Source organism: Dermacentor andersoni, chromosome 5, assembly GCF_023375885.2.
Source record: "Dermacentor andersoni chromosome 5, qqDerAnde1_hic_scaffold, whole genome shotgun sequence".
NCBI classification, from domain to species: domain Eukaryota; kingdom Metazoa; phylum Arthropoda; class Arachnida; order Ixodida; family Ixodidae; genus Dermacentor; species Dermacentor andersoni.
In genome coordinates, this window is record NC_092818.1 from 149,010,957 (window position 1) to 149,029,855 (window position 18,899).

An 18,899-nucleotide genomic window follows, 5' to 3' on the forward strand; every position below is an offset into this window, starting at 1 on the left:
GAATGCAATCGATAAGATGAAATGAGTCAATTACAGCAGATTGATAAGCAAGCCAAGTTAACGGGAAGCGATTGTTTTCTTTTTTCCAAAGTACCCAATAGCTTGCGTCAGCTGCTACCTAGCAGCACGGAGAACAACGTCGCTAACGGCGTGGAGCGACAGCTGTCCCACATATTATTTTCAGTCACCCAAACAATGGCACAGATGCGGAAATCGAAGAAATCGCCTCATTACGAAAAGGCATGGTGTTCTCGTCAAACCTAAGCCCGCCCTCATAAAAATGCCATAAAGCAGACCTTTACATTGTTTCTGCCGGTCACTCAAACTCATTGCGAGCATATTGCGTGAGTCACTTCCCATAAATCAAAACAAACTAAACTTGTTTCGTTAATTTATCAGGAATTCTCAGAGCTGCCTTTTTTACTTTCAAATGAAACGTTTAAACGTTGCCTATCAAGCTTTTATTCAAGAAAAAGGTTACGAATTGAGAAGTGTACAAAATAAAACAAAAATCACATATATATATTGCATATTTTAACTTCTTCGATGTGAGAATCAGTTTTGTGATTCCGAGAAGCAGAAGGCTTAAGAAACGCGTTAAATTCTTCAACCTCAAAAGCTTGATCACGCAGAAATTTACCTGGTAGGGCTCACACTGTCCTTTCTGAAAGCAAAGCAACCAGCAATGACATTATATTATTCACGCGCGTGTGATATTCAGGACCGGTTTTCCTGCTGGTCAAGTAGCTGTTTTGGAGAACGGTAAGTATTTACGGAACATCTGTTATGCAAAACAAAGAAACGAAAACACACACACATAAGATTTGCAGATTGGGTGATCCACTCAAATAATTACTTAAAAGATAAACTAAGATCTTTGCAATAAATAGGGCTTCACGACGCTAATGTTAGGATCTTGCATGGCTTACGCGATGAGCTAGGGTTGGTGTACTTTTCTACCCTTCCTTGCTGGAGGCGTAGAAGCCAACCAAGCTCTTTCTCCTCGCACGACGCCATAGCGATGGGCAGCATGTGCAACAGCATAAGTTGGCTTCAGAAGAAATGTCTTCTTGAATGAGCTAGCATGCCACTTTCATTTCCTTACTTATCCATTCTCACATTCAGAGGAACTGACCATAGTAGTGGGCACCGCTGGGAGCAGTCCGCAAAGAGTTTCGCTAAACTGCCCAGCACAGCGTTTTTGCTAGCTCGGTGCAGCGTATGCAGTTGCGTTCGTTTACGAAGTCTGCTTTCTCTACTCTTCACCCGCTTTGAAACAGAACACCCTTTCTGTGCTCCTCTATATTTCGCATCGTCATCAGGAAATAGGAGAACTTCAGGTGGCTCGGAAGTCCCTTAAATCTACGTAGCCTGGGATGGTTGAACGCTAAGTTGAGTATGAAACACGCCGTTTCGCTTGTAGCTACTCAAAGTTGTATAATCAAATCCAAAAATTAAATAAATAGGACGGGTTATTTTTCTGGTTCAGCCTATGTCTCGCTTGTAACACTCTTATTTTTTTTACACTTATTCAATCACTACAGCTACATCAGTATTCCTTTTTTTTTTTATTGAAATGAATATTAGGAGAGGTTGGCGCCTTTATGGCGGCACCGGCTACTCCTTGTCACTGGGTAAACGAAACAAATTTGCGTAAAAAGGGAGAATAGCGACACGAAATATGGCACTCAGTAGAACACTGGATGAATAAAAAATATACAGTCCAACAGTACATGAGTCGCAAAGTTCTGTGCTCAGTTCAGTTCACATAAGCTTATATAAAGTCAGATGTTTTGAACAGCCAAAACACACAACACTTGCAATGCACTGCAAGTACAGAAGAGAATTATACATATTGCGTAAAAAGCAGTACTCCTTGTCTACGTACTACCCCTTACAGTAGTTGTCTCGTCGCTTCCTTACGATGTTTGCTACTAGTAATACGCAGACGCCTACATGAGCTTATTTTAACTACCAGCTTAACTACACTTAGAAGTTAACTACAGACCGCACATGGTGGCACCACAATAATCACACAAACGTGGCAGTAATTCTTTTTTCGAAAGAACTCTTCATCGGTAATTATCACCACACGCGTCAGTATTTTCTTTGCTGCTACAAATGAACCTGGCTGTAATAAAAAAACATACAGGTTCCAAGATTCTGTATGAAGTAAACGAGCTCTAGTCGCCAAACTCTCTGCAGATTAAGACCAGGAAAGGCGAGAGGGGGCGAAGGGGCTATGCAACAACTTCTTTCCGCAGATCATTAGGTAGGCAGATGGGCAAAGAAAGTAATAACCACTCGGCCGTCAAGCTGGGTAGCAGCAAAGGGTTTGAGAGCTCGAGGAGTAATCACTCCTCTAGTAATCCTCGCGACAACACGAGCTCAAAAATAAGTAAGGAACTTTTTTTTCAATAATAATAACAAAGGAGGGGACTTATCCTGCATAATGATCCATTCGTCTATGTTGCTAGATCGATGAAGCACAAATGCGGCAGAAAAGTCATCCTATCCTGTCAAGGCCTCGTTAGAAATATCCAGAGGAACTAATGACTTCATAGCGCAGAAGAGACTGGTAAAAAAACTTCACGTAAGGGGTGACTGGGCTCCCAACAGATAACGGAGACGATTGTTTCGTAATATTTTTGTATTATTGTAATTATCTTAGAGTATCTTGATTTTCTGGAGATATGGAAATCTTCTGAACGTTAAAAAATGCACCTTGCACTTCTTTCACACACCCTATTTCAGCTTTTTGTTTTCAGAAGCAGCGATCTAAGCAGGTTTGACATGTTAGTCAAGCAAGATAAACTTTAAAGTTTTGCTAAAAATGAGCATTTTGCAACCAGAAGAATTAACGAATGTACAGACACTAAGCACAGAAAGTTTTTTTTTTTTTTTTTTCCGCCACTTTCAGAAATATAATCTGTCAAAGCTTAACGCCAGAGTGATTGATGGGCCTCCATGGATGGATGCATGGATGGATACAACTTTCTTGTACGTCCGGCAAGGTTTAACGCGACCCGGGCTCAGATCTCCCACGGGGGAACGTCAAGGCCCTGCCTCAACGCCGCCTCACGGGCTTGCTAGACTGCCCACGTCTGGATTCCGAGGTCTGAGCTGCGCAGAGCGGCGGCCCACCTCGACGACAGGGTCTCCGGAGTAACTGCCATCCCTCCTATAACTACATTGCACTCCCACAGCATGTGTTTGAGTGTTGCTGGTCCTTCCTGGCACAATTTGCACGTGTCGTCCTGATGCTTATCTGGGAAGATACGTTTCAGACGGAATGGATTAGGGAAGGTGTTCGTCTGGAGTTGTCGCCAGGCGACGGCCTGCCTCCTGTTCAATTGGGGACTCGGCGGTGGGTATATCCTTCTGGCGTTCAAATATGCACTGGTTATGTCGTTATATCTGGTGGGCCTGTCCCGTTCTGCTCGAGAAGCGTTCGCTATCGTGCCAGAGGCGTTGCCCTGTTCGGCGCGGCGGGTCATTTCTCGCGCAGTCCGGTGCGCCGTCTCGTTTAGGTTCGGGAGCGCGTCGCCTTCCGTGGCGACGTGCGCGGGGAACCATATAATCCTCGAGCTCGCGGTTTTGGATCTGCCCGCTTTGGCCAGGATGTACAGGGGCTTCCTTGGAAATTGGAAACAAAAATTGTGTGATGCTTGATAAAAGAGGTACAGTAATATTATCAAACTGAAAGCATGAAAGTAAAGTAAAATTGGTCATATTGAAAACTTGAAAGACGTTTGAGCTGGTATGTTTCTGCTGATATTTCTCTAGATTAGGCGTAGCACGTGTACTTTTGAACGTTTACATTTCCGGCGAACTCGAAACAACTACGTTATGTACCGTACCCATATCACAGGTGTAATAAAATACAACGCTTTCTTGTTTACTAAAGTTTTGCATGAAGTCGTGTCCACTGCTGCAACTGACCTAAAATAAAAATGGAAAATGTTTTTGTCTACAGGTATCTCATTTTCCAGTTCGCAAGCTTAAATTTATAATATTTGGTTATTCGCTGCAATGGGAAAGCATTTGCACATGAATGGACGACACATTATGTTAAGACTGCCGGCTTCAGCTATGACGAATAACGCACCGCAGCTTACATGCAATATTTACTTGAATGTAAGCCAATGCTTTTATAAAATATAATGTGCAAAAATATGAGGGAGGCTTAATTTCCAGGATTGGGTTCAGCCGCCACCTAAAGACACTGCTGATTAAAGAACGATTGACGCCACGACGTGGGAAAAGATGTTACTAATTTAATCAAGACAAAAAGAGAAGTGGGAATATCTGTAACAACGAAGCTGATGCAGGAGAATGTGAAGGAGGTCTCAAACCTTCAAGGCGCCGCTTGAAACGCGTTCAAACGCCTGTCCACTTCTGTCTATTTCTATTTCGACATGCATTTAACATGTCTATTTAGCTTAATCAGTTAATGAACTGAGTCGCTGTGGCCTGGGATTAAATTCAGACCGGTGTGATAATGCAAGCATTTAGAAAGCGCAACATCTCGACGATTTTGCTTGTCCTTTCTCGAATGCCTTCTTTTGTTTGACTTACACTAACTAAAAGCATTTTCTTTTTCTAACCTAATACATTTTGGCGATCGGCCTGAAGTCAAGACCGGCCTAGATTTGAATAAATACGGCATACAAAAACTTATCCCACTAGAAACGGCGTTTTTTGTATACAAGTTGTATTTCTACCAAAATCTTTTGGAGCCTGCGCAAGGTATTTACTGAGCCGCCGTATAGAAACGCTTATGCTTGCATGTCCGTGCTCAGACATGATTTAGGTCGTGGCTTTGTTACTATATTCCTCTGCTACGTTTTGTCACCTACGTTACGCAATGGGGTGTAGCATAAGGGGTCATTTGACAAAAATAGGGAAAAATATTTGCATTATTTTAACATGAAAGATTATTTGTTACATTTCTTATGAAGGTTTAAGAGGAAGCGTTAGCTCGGGCCCAACTCCTACGCGGCCTATTCAAATACATGTAAAACGCAAAAACGCGTTTCTGAAATAACCCGTTGACCGATTTTAATGAAATTTGTGACATTTGAGAGAGAAGGCTAAATTCTAGTGACTGTTGTAAGCCGAATTTAGACTTAGGGCCTGAATGTTTTTAAAAAAATCTTCAAAAATTCGGAGTTTGAGAAAGGTAGATGCACGAAGTTAATAAAATATAGCTCTGTATCAAGAGCAGATATCGCGGTTCTGTAAACGGCATCCATTAGATCATTCGAAGCCGACAAATTCGACATGTCAACTTGTATATTGCGTAAATTTTTCACGTTGTTTACCAGGGTTCTGTAAAAACTGTATTTCCATATTAGTAATTTTTTTTTACATTCATATGTAAGTTATCAATTTTGTCCGCTTTAGATGTACTATCAGATGCAATTCGCAGAATTGTGATATCATTTTTCCGTGCTGAGTGAGAGAGTTATAAACTTGATAGTGTAGTTCTCAGAAAATTTTTCATTTTTGCCAATTTTTAGTAAAATATTGACGACGTGAATCAAAAATTCGAAACCAACAGTCGCTAGATTTTAAACTTTTGTTTTAAATGCAACAAACGTCATCAGATTTGGTGCTGTGGAGGCCGAGAAAAACAAATTCTCCTTTTACATGCATTTATATAGGAGCACCCGAACTAAAGCTTCCTCTTAAGGACAAGCTATAAGAACGACGTTTTGGGATGAACCGCTCCACTGTTTGGCTGCTCTAAAAAAAAGCGGAGACTGTTTTAGTGCGTACACGGAGTAGAGGAACCAGTGCATGACTGGTGCGATTAGTTATACTGCATGTTATGTCCTTTTCTCGGGTTAGGGAACTTCACAACCATCCTATCAAAGTCTGATGTTCATACATTTTAGACCAGTACAGATTCGACGTGCCACTTTATTATTTCTTTTTGCTGTCCTTTTTATCTAACTCGCTTCTCCGTTAGTCAAACGCAAGGAACCTTCTGCTGCCTTACGTTCCTCTCAAGCCCCACCTTCTTTTAATATTTTTTGCTTACTAACCTTTCCTTGTATCTACAGGTGTTCTAGATTATACACGGCTGGTTTATTCTCTTCTTTTTTCAGTTTTGTGAGTGTGGACCACTTTTATTAAGCTCCCTGTCCTACGTTCCCGGTACTTGTTACTTTCCAGGGAAGATCACTGGGAGAAGCCTTCCTCTTGCAGGGGATATAAAGGTAGGCGGCGCCGGTGATGCTGCTTCTGCTGCAGCAGCATTTATTTTTATTATTCTCTCACCAAGGCAGCGTTCGTATGTTTGCTTTGATTTTCTAAACCACACTCACTTCCTTAACATTCAGTAACATACCCGTGCCCACCGTCTCATGTCCTGAGTAAACTGTTCTGATTCTCTTATATTTAACAGCTGGCCTCGCCCCCTATCCGGAGATGCATTCTTTTGCGACCAACAGAGCTTTTACACGAATTGTTTTTGTACGTTCTGCGGCCTAAGAGGCCCTTCGGGATATAAACAATACAACAAAACACACACACGAAGTGCCGCACTAACATCCGTTTCTTTCTCTGGTCTTGAAATTTGTACGCATTTCTTCAGAGACAATTCTAACGACATCCGCTTAGATACCACTCCACCTTCTGATTTATGCTAGCAATCTCAACGTGACTATAATATAGGCAAGAACGGAAACTCAGAATAGGCCTTGCTGCTACATTGGAAGACGTGGACGCATATTTTTCCCCGATACCCAAGGCATTCATGGTTGCGATATTGCGCCAGTTTTTCAAGACGAACATACTTCATAGAACGCGCGTGGTCGTCAATAACGGCGGCCAAGGCCACCGCCGGAGAGTCTCAGATGCTTGGCGGTTCGCGCCCTGCGACAAAGCAAATCATCTCTTCCTGTGACAAGCGACTGTGTTGCAAAATTAAGATGAATGACGTCTAATGCGGGGAGAACGCAACAGGCAGACGTGAGTCAGCAGCAGTAGCGGTGGCAGAAAATAGAAGCAGTGTCGCGAGTAACACATTTCATCACATTATTTGGCAATGTCTCACTGGAAGCAAGGGAGTCTTCTCGAGGAGAACAAAATAAAAAAGGTTGCCTTGTTTTTCTCATCTTACGCATCTGGGGTCATATCTGTCATGCTGTACATTTCCGCGAGCTACGCTGCGCAGCACGCGATCTATCAACCAGCGCCCTGCTGTCGCATCAAGCACCTTTTCCCAATCTTGTAAAATAAATTATAAGCAAAGATGACGTTTATGTCGGCGATTTAAAGTCAAGGACTGAAGCACAAAATATCGGATCGTTTGCGCGCAATATGGCATCGAAAGGTAGCTCCCTTCCTAATACAGTGACGCCGCTGTGAGGTGTTAGTGGGCTTAAATAGCGTTGTTTGAGTGGCACAATCTTTAGCTAGCAGAAAAGTAATGATGGTATTCTCGTGCTATGGACATGTCTGTTTTTGGTCTGTGTTTTTCGGTCATCTCAATTTATTATCACAATGTCTATTTAAGCGTTAGTGACTCTTCGTACGCTTTGTTGCGATCTCAATTATTCAACATGAGCAAAAACTAATCATGCTTGTTATAGGTTATGCACTGACTCTTCATTACGAAGGATTCGTGCCGGTTCCCAACTTTGCATAAAGTTATTTGCATACCTGTAGGGTGTATATAGTATTTCTCTTACCCTCAGGAATTTTGAAAGATTTTGATTATCTATATTCGCTCTCTTCATGTTGATTTTTCATATTGCATTTTCTCCTGTAATGTTTTCTTGTATTGTGTTTTCGCGTTCAATGTCTTCGAGTACATTGCTTTCCCATAGAGAATTTTCCTGTACAGCACTTTTTATTTATTTATTTATTTATTTATTTATTTATTTATTTATTTATTTATTTATTTATTTTGTTATTGTTGTTGTTGTCGTCGTCGTCTGCAATATGGGGAAGGCGGGCTCATTATTAGCCAAACTTGCCATCCTATAGCATAAATTAAGCAACAACAACAACAAAATTTACTCAGAGGCTGTTATTGCTATTGGATGCAGGTAAAGGGCACTTTGCCCTGTCCACGTGACATTGAAAGGCATGCGTTAATGTTAAGGTTCGTTACACAAAAAATATAGAGCTCAAGTCGTAAAATTCTGAAGTGGTTCTGAGTAGGCAGGAACCCACTCAGGAATTAGGACATTTTTGCCGTTAAGCATCGAAATTTTTTTGGCCTCGCAAGCAGGGACGTGCAGAGTAGGTGTGGCCAATTGGTGATCTGTAGTACTACGGGGAAACAAAAGTCATAAACCTCAACAAACCATTGAATTAGTGTTCAATTTATGGAAGTTCTATCGCTAGTGGAAATTGCTAGTTCATGGCCCTGTGAGGACACAATGTGACGTCCTCGGGTTTACAAACACTTTCTGGATAAACTATTGGGCTTGCGTGGTGCGTGTGGCGTGGCACTACGTAATACACTTCAATATGCGCCGCTTAAGTTTGTCCTTGTAAATATTAAAATCTGGCAGTCACCTACACTGAAAGATGGTCCCTAAGGCAGCGTGAAGGAAGCGAGCTCCGGGACGCTTCTATTAGCGCTTGTCCTTTCCGCTCGGTAAGCCACCTAGAAAAACTTGATTATTTCTTTACAGAAATCCGCTTAAGATTGATTTACAGGTGTATAAGAACTGATTTAGAAAGATGAAGTCATGGTATTTTCCTTAAATGGTGCAGTTATAAAACAAAGAATGCATTGATTCTTTCATGTATTGAGCACAGGCAACGTGTTACAACGGGCCCAATTCACGCGCAATAGATAAGGACCACAAATGTTAAAGAATGAAATCACTCGCCGTGGTTGCACTGCTAAGCACGAGGTCGCGGGTTTCGTTCCTATCTACAGCGGCCGCACTTCGAAGGAGGCGAAATGCAAAAAAATACCTCAAGTACCTCGCGTTTGGTGCACGTTAAAGAACCCCAAGTGGTCAAAATTATTTCACTGTCGCCCAAATCATATGGGGATATTAGCATGTTTTTAGCATAACGCACGCACCAGTCCAAGTAAATACCGATTCGTGTACAACCTATTTCAAGCAAAAGTCATGTAGGCCCAGGTCGAAATGCGACTAGTAAACATTTCTAATAAAGCATTTCTCGCCTTCGCTTTTATTCCGACTTTTGACATCGAGCAACGGGCTCCACTGGTCTAGCGATTGCTTGCACAAGCTATTCGTTAAAGCGCTCGTGACGTAATTTTCGGTAGCTCCGCCCACAGTTCCCATGTGTAGCCTTTTTCTTTATTTGTTGTTTTTGACAATTTTCGTTAAGTTGCTTGTATTAAATATATTATGTGTTAAGAACAGATATTTCGGACATCGCATGTATTTGACAACAGCCCCTTTAATATTTTGAGTAGTGTACACTCAACTCGTCAGGTCATATATGCCAACTAATGGCAACAACGCAGTATTCATGAATAAACGCAATGAGTGCCTTTTAAAGCAAAACATTCTTAGCAAAGATTCTCAGACTTGGCTGACCGTGGTTGCTACTGCAGGGTGCGCCTCTTATATGGCCGAATAGCTATCACAGACAACAGCCCTCATAATGAATTGGCTTATGTGTACCCAATCCCTTTTCCATCCCTCATTGTACTACCCCTACGGACTACCCTATCCTACACACTACCCCTACGTACTGAAGCAACGAACGATACCTGAATATCCTCCACGGACGCAAACATACGCCTTCAATCGCATCATTTCTTGACTAAAACTAACATTTCAGCGCCTTTTTTCATGTGTGTGGTGAGTCTGCTCAATCAGAATCTTGCCGAGAAATGCATGTCGATCCTTAAGATAAATGAAACTGTAAAGTGGGCCGACCCTGAACATGGTGTCACAGCAATGTGGGCCTATCCCAGACATGGCGTGATCCGCGCTCACGTGAATCGCGTGGAGAGGCTGTCCACGTATAGCCGTCTTACCGGGCCTGGTGCGTAATGGCTGTGCTGCGAAACGCTGTGCAGAAAATGAACAGTTGTATAGCATTTAATTCACCATGGACTTGGCATATATTACCCGCCACGCTGGCTTAGCGGCTGTGGCGCTGTGTTGCGAAGCACGAGGCGAGGGGATGAAATCCTGGCAGTGGCGGCCACATTTCGATGCAGAAGCTCACGTGTCCCGTGCATTGGCTGCACGTCAAGGATCCCGTGCTGGTCAAAATTAATCCGAAGACCCCCACTACGGTGTGCCACACAATCAGATCGTTGTTCTTGCACGTAAAACTGCAGGATTCAGTTCTATTGACACCGATTCTAATATGTACGTTTAAGCTTCATATACTTGCTTTTACAGGTTTCAGACTTAAGAGAATCATAATTTTGTTGTTTCATTTCGCATGTGTTCAAAGAGAAAGTGAAATATTTAATTACACATAAACAGGCCCCAGATTAAGAAATAGCAGGCATTGGTGCACCTCTAGTGAAGAGGAAGCTTCAAGTATGGCTTTCTTTTTTTAGATAGTACCACGCCAGGGCCACCGAAGAATCAAAATTTTGAAAGAAAGTTGTAACATTGAGAATGGCATCTAAGCCTCGAAATAAAATTAGCATCTCTAAAAAGTGCTTGTGGAAATCATTTCTCGTCCTCGAAAAGCTAGATTATATGGCTGTCAAGACAAAAATTATAGCCTTGCGTGTGCCAGTGCAGCTCATTCTTGCGAGTTCCGCCCTAGTTAGCTAATTAGGTACACGGGCGCACTCCTCACATATCTTCGCAAGGATCGAAACAGAAACGCGGTAAGCCTGTCTTTAGCCTTCGCGAAAATGTCTTTTGTCGTAAGGGATGTCACTGCTCACAAGGGCTGATGAGGGGTACGTATCGGACTAGGGAGGAACGAGCATGCCTCCTGAAAACAGCTTGTCCAGCTACGACTTACTCCCAGATCTTCGTGATAAACTGAGCAAACGGCGCCTAACGTTAAGGACGCCGTCCAAGTGGAAAGGCACGTCGGTGTCGCGACGCAAGGAGCATCCTCGACAGCGAGTCTGACACTTCCGCATGGCGGACGTACTCACCCCACTTGGTTCCGAAGCCCGGAAGCGGAAGAACAAAACAACGAGAAGTCTGCGTACGGAGTGGCATCTCATCCGCCTTCTGATAACATGGCACGAAAATTGCGCTTGTTTATATAAGTCATGCTCCCGCGTCGGGAGAATTCCGGTCTCAAATCGCAAGAAGTGCACACCAGGATCAAAGTGCAATTGTTCGTGCGACCTCGTCCGCGTAATGAAGAAACTTTTTTTTTTTCTTAAGAGGAAGCTTTAGCTCGGGTGCTTCTATGTAAATACATGTAAAAGGAGATTTCGTTTTTCTCGGCAACCACTGCACCAAATTTGACAAGGTTTGTTGCATTTAAAAGAAACCTTGAAATCTGGTGACTGTTGGTTTCGAATTTTTGAGTTAGGTCGTGAAATTGTTATTAAAAATTTGCAAAAGCGGAAATTTGCAAAAGAAGAAACTATGAAGTTTACAACTCTGTAACTCTACGAGTGAAAATGATAATACAATTCTGTTAATCGCATCTAATAGTACACCGAAAGCGGACAACATTGATGTGTTATACATGAATATACCAAATTTCGTATTAGGGAAATACAGCTTTTGCAGAACCCTTCTAAACAACGTAACGAATTCACTTAAGATGTAAAATGACATATCCAAATTGTCCGCTTTGAATGATGTAATGGATGCCGCTTACAGAACCACGATATCTGTTCTTGATGCAGAGATATTAATTTCTAAACTTCGTGTTCTATTTTTTTTTTTCAAACTGTCGAGTATTTGAAAATATTTTTAACAAAATTGAAGCCCTAAATCAAAATTTCGCATCCAACAGTCACTAGAATTTAACTTTCTCTCTCAAATGCAACAAATTTCATTAAAATCTGTCCAGGAGCTATCTCAGAAAAATGTTTTTGCGTTTTACATGTACTTAAATAGGCCGCGTCGGAGTTGGGCCCGAGCTAAAGCTTCCTCTTAAGGCAACAAGGTTTCTTAATAAGAATGTTCGGCTACTGTGCGTAACCGACATTAATTATATATTTTAACTAGAATAAAAAATGAACTCAAGGATATCACTGCCTACTGGAAAGTACTCTATGGACCTGACGGGGCTGTGTTTGAGCAATCGTCCATTGAGTGAAGGCTTCGGTTTTAGCTGGTCCCTTGGTAGATCGCTGCTTTTCGTGTAAATGCGCCCATCTTTTTGACAGTGTACGCGTGCTCAGATGGCTCGACCGACAGGCTGATAAAAATATATTTGACATTTTACGTTGTAAAATTAGGTGACGAACCAGTACGCACACAGTCGTTAGCCCTCACAAGGAAATAGAAAATACATTTTGTAATAAACTCTTCTTTCAATTTATTTGGATGGCTGTGACGTCTTTTTTTTTTTTTTTGGGGGGGGGGGGGGAGCGCTGCCGATTATTTTCACGTACTAGGCCGCCCCCCCCCCCCCAACGCATGAATTTATTTAAATAAAGCATAATTTGAAGTCCAGAGGCCAAATTCTGAAGCTCTTCTTTCCGTGGGCCAATTCCTAACTTTAAGTGAGGTGCCCTTCATGATTCCTTGTAGCAAAGGTTGCAAGAAGGAAGCAAACATAATCTGCAATGTCCGTTCACCCATCGTCACGGAAGGAACCCTTTATTTAGCTATGGAACGGATTCCATGCGTCTGGGTTCGACAGCATTCTTCATAAGCCTCACGCCAACCTCTTTATTCAGCAAAATAAAGTTCATTCGTCAAATATATTTTTCTCATTAAGTAGTTAATGTATAACCTTACACGGCTTTTCCTGATTGGCGTGCACCACTGACGCACGTAAGTACACCTTGCGGAGGACAACAACGCGGCGCCCATCAAAGGCGGTATCGGCCACTTCAGATGTACAAAGTATTCGTCCTTCACTATTTCGCCTTTTCGTTCTCAACTGATACTTGCCTTTACTTTAGATTTCTATCTTGCTGCTTCGACAGCAAAGAATTGATGACAGTTGGGTGCTCTGCGCAAGATCGGTCCTCAATTTTTCGTTGGCCAAAACAGGGCCTCGAGATTCGGCGGCGTACGCGACAAGCGACGCGCTGCGCAATCTCGAACGCCATAAATTTAGAAGTTTGCTTGTACTTTGAACTTCGTACAGAGGGCGCTACAGACCGAAACTCGCAGCCATCGTTATTTTCCCGCATGACAGCCCAAAAGTGTTTGCGCATTCGTAGACGAGTATCACGTGCTGTTTCTCGGGCAAACAGCCAATGCACACAGGTATGGGTTCCGCTTTCGAAGACAAGGACACAGTAAGGCACACAGGTAAGCAAACCATTTGCCCGGTTGTTTATCTGTGTGTCTTACTGTGTCGTTGTCTTCGAAAGCGCAATAGATACATATGTCGCCTTGAAGAATACAAGTCCACTTGTCGAAATGTTGGCTCCTGCCTTCACCTTGTTCTCGTTTTGCTCATCACCAATACATACGAGTATCACGTGGGCAAACATCGCCAAGAAGCGCTCGTTCAGTGAAAGGAGCGAGGATAGGCAGCATAACAGTACCTTCGGGGCTCCCTTACGGTAAGGGAGCAGCGAGGAAGCCTCCACTAAGGATGCCTCAGTAAGGGAGCTTTAAAACGTTGTAACAAGGCCCAGCTGCGCAGAAGGCTTCCTTATTAAGATAAGGAACGTTTCAAAATTTGGGCGATCACTGCCCTGCCCTTGCCTTCCTTTTTTTTACAACGAGGCTGTACTTCTACCGTCCAAGGAACATTTCATGTCGTTGTGCTAAGCAAGAAGCTCCCCATACGTAGGCCGATCCCGGAGACAGTGCAATGCCGGGCCGACCCGCGGCGGAGGTGAAGCAGGCGTTAAGCACTCCCCATACGTAGGCCGATCCCGAAGATAGTGCAATGCCGGGCCGATCCGCGGCAGACGTGCAATTCGCCACAAAGGGGCCACATACACAGCTTCGCTGGTCATGCTTCTTCACAGAGTGGAAGGGCACTGAGATTTTTTTCTGCTAAGTAAAACGCCCAAGGCCTCAATTATTTACTGTTTTATCTTAACGCTTACTAGTGATACCTATGATGGAAAAGCTTGTGTAGATAATTACGTTCTTGCTTGGCTACCTTTGGCAGCTCTAGCCAGAAAATGTTTTGTTCTTCCACCTGATGTATTCTTCATTGCTATTCAATTATTTTAAAGAAATTGCGGCAGAACCCATCTCACAGTGGCTGACGAGAGTAATACGTTAGCATTGAAAATCAATATGGTGACTCAACATATTGCCACAATCGAAAAGAAATGATGTATGAGACGTGTACTGCACTGGGACTCCTCTTTCGTGCTTCCCTGAGAACACTCCGTGCCATCTAGCGCCACCGCCGAGAAAAGCGCGCGTGGCCTCCGAAGTGCATGGCGCGCCGGTGGCTGCGGACGCTGAGAAACGCGCCATCTGGCAGCTGGACTCCTCCCTCTTGCTTCTTAATGAACACGCTGCGCGATCTAGTGGCACTGCCGAGAAATCCGGGCGTCGCCTCCGAGACGAGAAGCACGAAGATCCGCTACCTGCGAACGCGGAGAATTGTTCCCTCGCTTTCCCCACACTCAGTGGCACCTACTCAGTGACCCAAGTTGGCGAGATGTTCACTGAAGAGCGGCCCATATATACCTAATGCATTCCTGACTCATCTCGCTAAAGCGTTGGCGTTAAAGGTGTTCATTGGAGAGCGGCACATGCCCAGTGCATTTGTGGCGCAACCTGCTAATGCGTCGACTGTTGCCCTTGAGAAACACTTGCGGCGACGTGGGTTTGGTTGCGCTCAGCATCGGAGAAGTTTAAGGGACCTTTTCGTCATTGTAGAGCGGCATCTTCCCAGTGGCATATACCTAGTTACCCAAGTTGGCGTCAAAGACGTTCATTGAAGAGTGGAACACACCTAGTGGCACATACCCACTGACCCAAATTGGCATCGAAGAAAAATCGGAGACCCGCGCATACGGAGTGGCACACGCCCTGCGCTCCGAGTTGGTACCAAAGAGTTTCTTCAAACAGCGGTACTTACCCCCTCGCCCACCTATAGCGGCCCATGTCGGCGTGAAAGAGATTAGGAGGTTAGCTGAAGAGCGGCACGTGTGTACACATTGCCAAATACTCAGTGACCCAAGTTAGTACGATGATTGGTCTTGAACCCTCGAACCTCAGCACAGCAGCCCGACGTGCTGCTCATTCGTTCACTGACTACAAAGTGATGAGCCAGGTAGGTGCGAAAACGTTTTCATACATACATACACACATACATACACACATACATACATACATACATACATACATACATACATACATACATACATACATACATACATACATACATACATACATACATACATACATACATACATACATACATACATACATACATACATACATACATACATACATACATACATACACACACACACACGGACGCACGCACGCACGCACACAGGCCCCGGAAAGTACGTGAAGCAACCTAAGATTGCTAACGCATTATAAATAAGGAAGGCCTCGTTTCCCGAAGGCTATCAAAGTACAACTATAACGGGTAGAGCCTGGACACCTCATCGAAGCATCTGTTTAGTTTGTTTTCTTTTAACTACGCGCTGCTGCCCTACATTACATAAGACTGCTTCTAGGTATAAGTTGATACGAAAAAATTGTCCAAGTTAAACACCATAAACCGCTACCTCAAAAACGTGTGACCAGATAGCTATGGACAATACAAACATAGCCAATCATGTCAATGTGAGGCTTGATGGTACATAGCTACTTAGGAGTAACTCGGACTGAATTACTTTGGCTCTAAGTGGCATTTGCCAAGTACTGAAAACAATAATCACGCAAACAGCACGAGAAGAACACACATTGGAGGCGGTGTTGATGTTAAATATTTATTGATTCGAACTGTGAGGTTCTTGAAACTACACTTGTGAGTGTTCCGCCGCTGTGAACTACCGCTAATCTGTTTCGACGGAAGTTAAAAAAACTGTATCCACGATTCTGCTGTGCGCCAGCACATTTGAAAGTGGTGTAAGCTCCGCGAAAATTAAATCTCTCTGCGATTATCAACAGGCGTCCACATTCAAATGCCCTTTACAAACCGCATTGTCAACGCATATAGTGGGCTTGATATGCGACTGCTTTGTGTGTCACCAATATTTTTGCAATATTTTTGCTATTCCCCTGAGCGAATATGTAACGCATAAATTTTATGTTCCACAGCGCAGTGAAGACACATGGTCTTTCCATTTGAGGTTCGATAAATATCAGTTTTGCGATGACATACTTCAGCTGTGATTGGTCGCCGCGGGCTCTGAAGTTGGCAGTCGCTTGTTCAAGGGCCCGCACATTGTGGGAGTCCTAGTGTGGAGAACCTCGCGCAGCTTTCTCATAGGTCATTCAAAGTACCAGCTGCCGAACCTCGTACAGTGGCGCTCCGAAATATTCTGAGGCTCGGGCAGCACGCCCAATCTTCTAACGAACAACCTCAGCCGGCGAAGTCCGCAGTACAGAGCCTGGAGTTAGATGGAGCACTTAACCTCTTCCAGAACAAAGAAACTTATAAGCACTCGCATTACAGCGACGTTGTCCAAAGAAAAATCTGGATTCTACTGCTAGATCGCCTTTTCCTTTGACATGGCCTCTGCGAGGTACTCTGGGAGGTTCTTGGGCAAGTTTCGTGTCATGCCCCCAAAGGATTCTTTCTTTACTGCGCGCATGAAGTGTTTGAATTTTTGTTTCCGACATAGATGGATCCGTGTTTCGCAAGAGTCGGGTCGTGTACTCCACAAGCACGGCTACGTTTTCGCTAGGCCGCTCTATCCTCACCTGACTTGCAGACTCCACCCTTCTATAGTCCCGTCTCCTACCACGCATAACATCCTACCGTCCAGAGTTGCGTAGATGGAGATTAGCTGCCTGCGCAATTCCTCCCGAGATAATAACTCCGCCTCATGGTACTAAAAGTATGCCTGCGCCAAATTCTCAAGGCGGAAGTATACGTATAGTATTGTAAGTGGCGACACCTTTAAAGTGATTAGGCAAGTCTTCCACACCTACAAAAGTGCCACCGTGGAAGAATTTCGCAGTTCGGGGCAGCTCAAAATGGTGAACAAGATCGGCAGGGTTACGCTATAAGGGGCTGTTGTGCTCACCTTTCTGACGCGGTTTGACACAGGCCCGTACTTAGGTCAGAGTCCTGTAAGTCAACGGCTCATCGACATCTGAACGGCAGTCCACAATAGCGGACTTTGTGCTGGGCTTGAAGACGGTTTTAGGTCTAGGATTGGCTAAATGAACCCAGTGCATCTAACAGAAAAACGTTGCGTAGGAAGAGGGGGCGGGTTATCAAAATAGACGCCATGTTTAATAATGGCGGAACCCGAGAAAGCATGCGGCCCGCGCATCTCATTGTCTTGTAGAGACAGGACGCGATGCCCGTTTTCCTTACGATGTGGAAGCTGAAACACTTTTCTTTGTGCACTAATGCGTTTCTCTCAGGAACTGTAGAGGGAAAATTAACGTAGGGGAGCGATGACGAAAGGAAACAATAAAACACTTTTTTTCAACATATTTCTCCGGACTGAGTCCTTGATAGTATATCTTTCTTATAATACAACAATAAAGCATTAAAAGTATCATGATATACCGGTTGTCTAAAATTAAGCTTTATGGTTTTCTTAAATTTAGCCACTGGGATGCACGCGAAGACCAGCTGTGCAAATAAGTTATGTGGCTAGGGGGACACAAAGAGAGATGATAATTATCGCTGTCAGCAGCCCAATTAACTAAAGTTGAGTAATTAACTTTTTATTCACTGCAGTAAGTGTGTATGTGTGTATTGAAAAGTTTCTACACAGTTACACTTAGAAGAATTCTTCCAGCATATCTTTGCTCCGAGATAGCTGACTCCAAATTTTAATTGTCGCTTACATGATTACGCATGCAAGAGAGGGAGGATTGGCCCAAATTCTTCCCTGATGTGACGTGGCTGTTGCGTGCGGCGTTTAGTCTGACAATAGGGCGGAGGCATAGGCAAAGATGATAACGGTTCCCGTTCCCCTCCCAGTGCCTAATTTCTATAAAACCATAAAGCTTAATTTTGAACTCCCTGTATAATCATTGCATCTTTCCTCCTTCAAAAATACTGTTTCTAGCAACATGTTAGTCTGCCTTGTAAATACTACTTCAATGTTGAAGTTTATATTCTCTACCAGAATATGATGAGATCCACTTAAAGCACAAGAACAGTGCTGCCTAACGTATCCTTAAGCTCTCCTACGTGTTAGATTACTGACTAGAGGTAGTCCTCAAGAGGATCGCGAAGAGGAAATATCCAATTCACTTTGGGACATATACACACTAAAGGGTTGGAGTGATATTCAGTCAGAATGCACATGGGAACACAAGTGCAGAAACAAATAATTAAACACTAGGGAGGCGCAAAATGTGGTGCAGTGAGCTTCTGTGCAAAACAAAAGCGTTCTTACAGAGAACTAACGGGATTGTGATAGCCACGAGCACTCTTCCCCCCCCCGTGACTTCGTGGTACCCGCCTCTCCGTTCCCGACATTAGCTCGGGGTACCGTGGCCTCACAAAAGATAGTATGGCCAGTATGCGACGCTAAACGCCAGGAAAGCCATGGGAAATGCTATCCTGCAGGTCTGGTCGATTCTTTTGGCCTGAACCTTGTGTCTGTTTCTGACAGCTTCAGGACCTGTAGGCGAAGGGCTGATGTCTGTACCGCCAGTGATGGGACTGCATGGCCCCTGTAAAATGGGGAGGAAAGACAGCATAACAAT

At 43.7% G+C, this 18,899-nt stretch overlaps 1 protein-coding gene across 1 annotated transcript in view; it reads right to left on the minus strand.

The window, feature by feature from the left end:
• Positions 1-15,974: 15,974 nt before the first annotated feature.
• The window catches only part of LOC126531391 (glycine receptor subunit alpha-2-like), an 84,137-nt gene continuing 81,212 nt past the window's right edge, over positions 15,975-18,899 (minus strand). Inside the window, exon 9 of the mRNA XM_050178899.2 lies at positions 15,975-18,866. Coding sequence (XP_050034856.1) covers positions 18,690-18,866 — 177 coding nt within the window. The 3' untranslated portion in view covers positions 15,975-18,689. The remainder of the gene's footprint in view (positions 18,867-18,899) is intronic.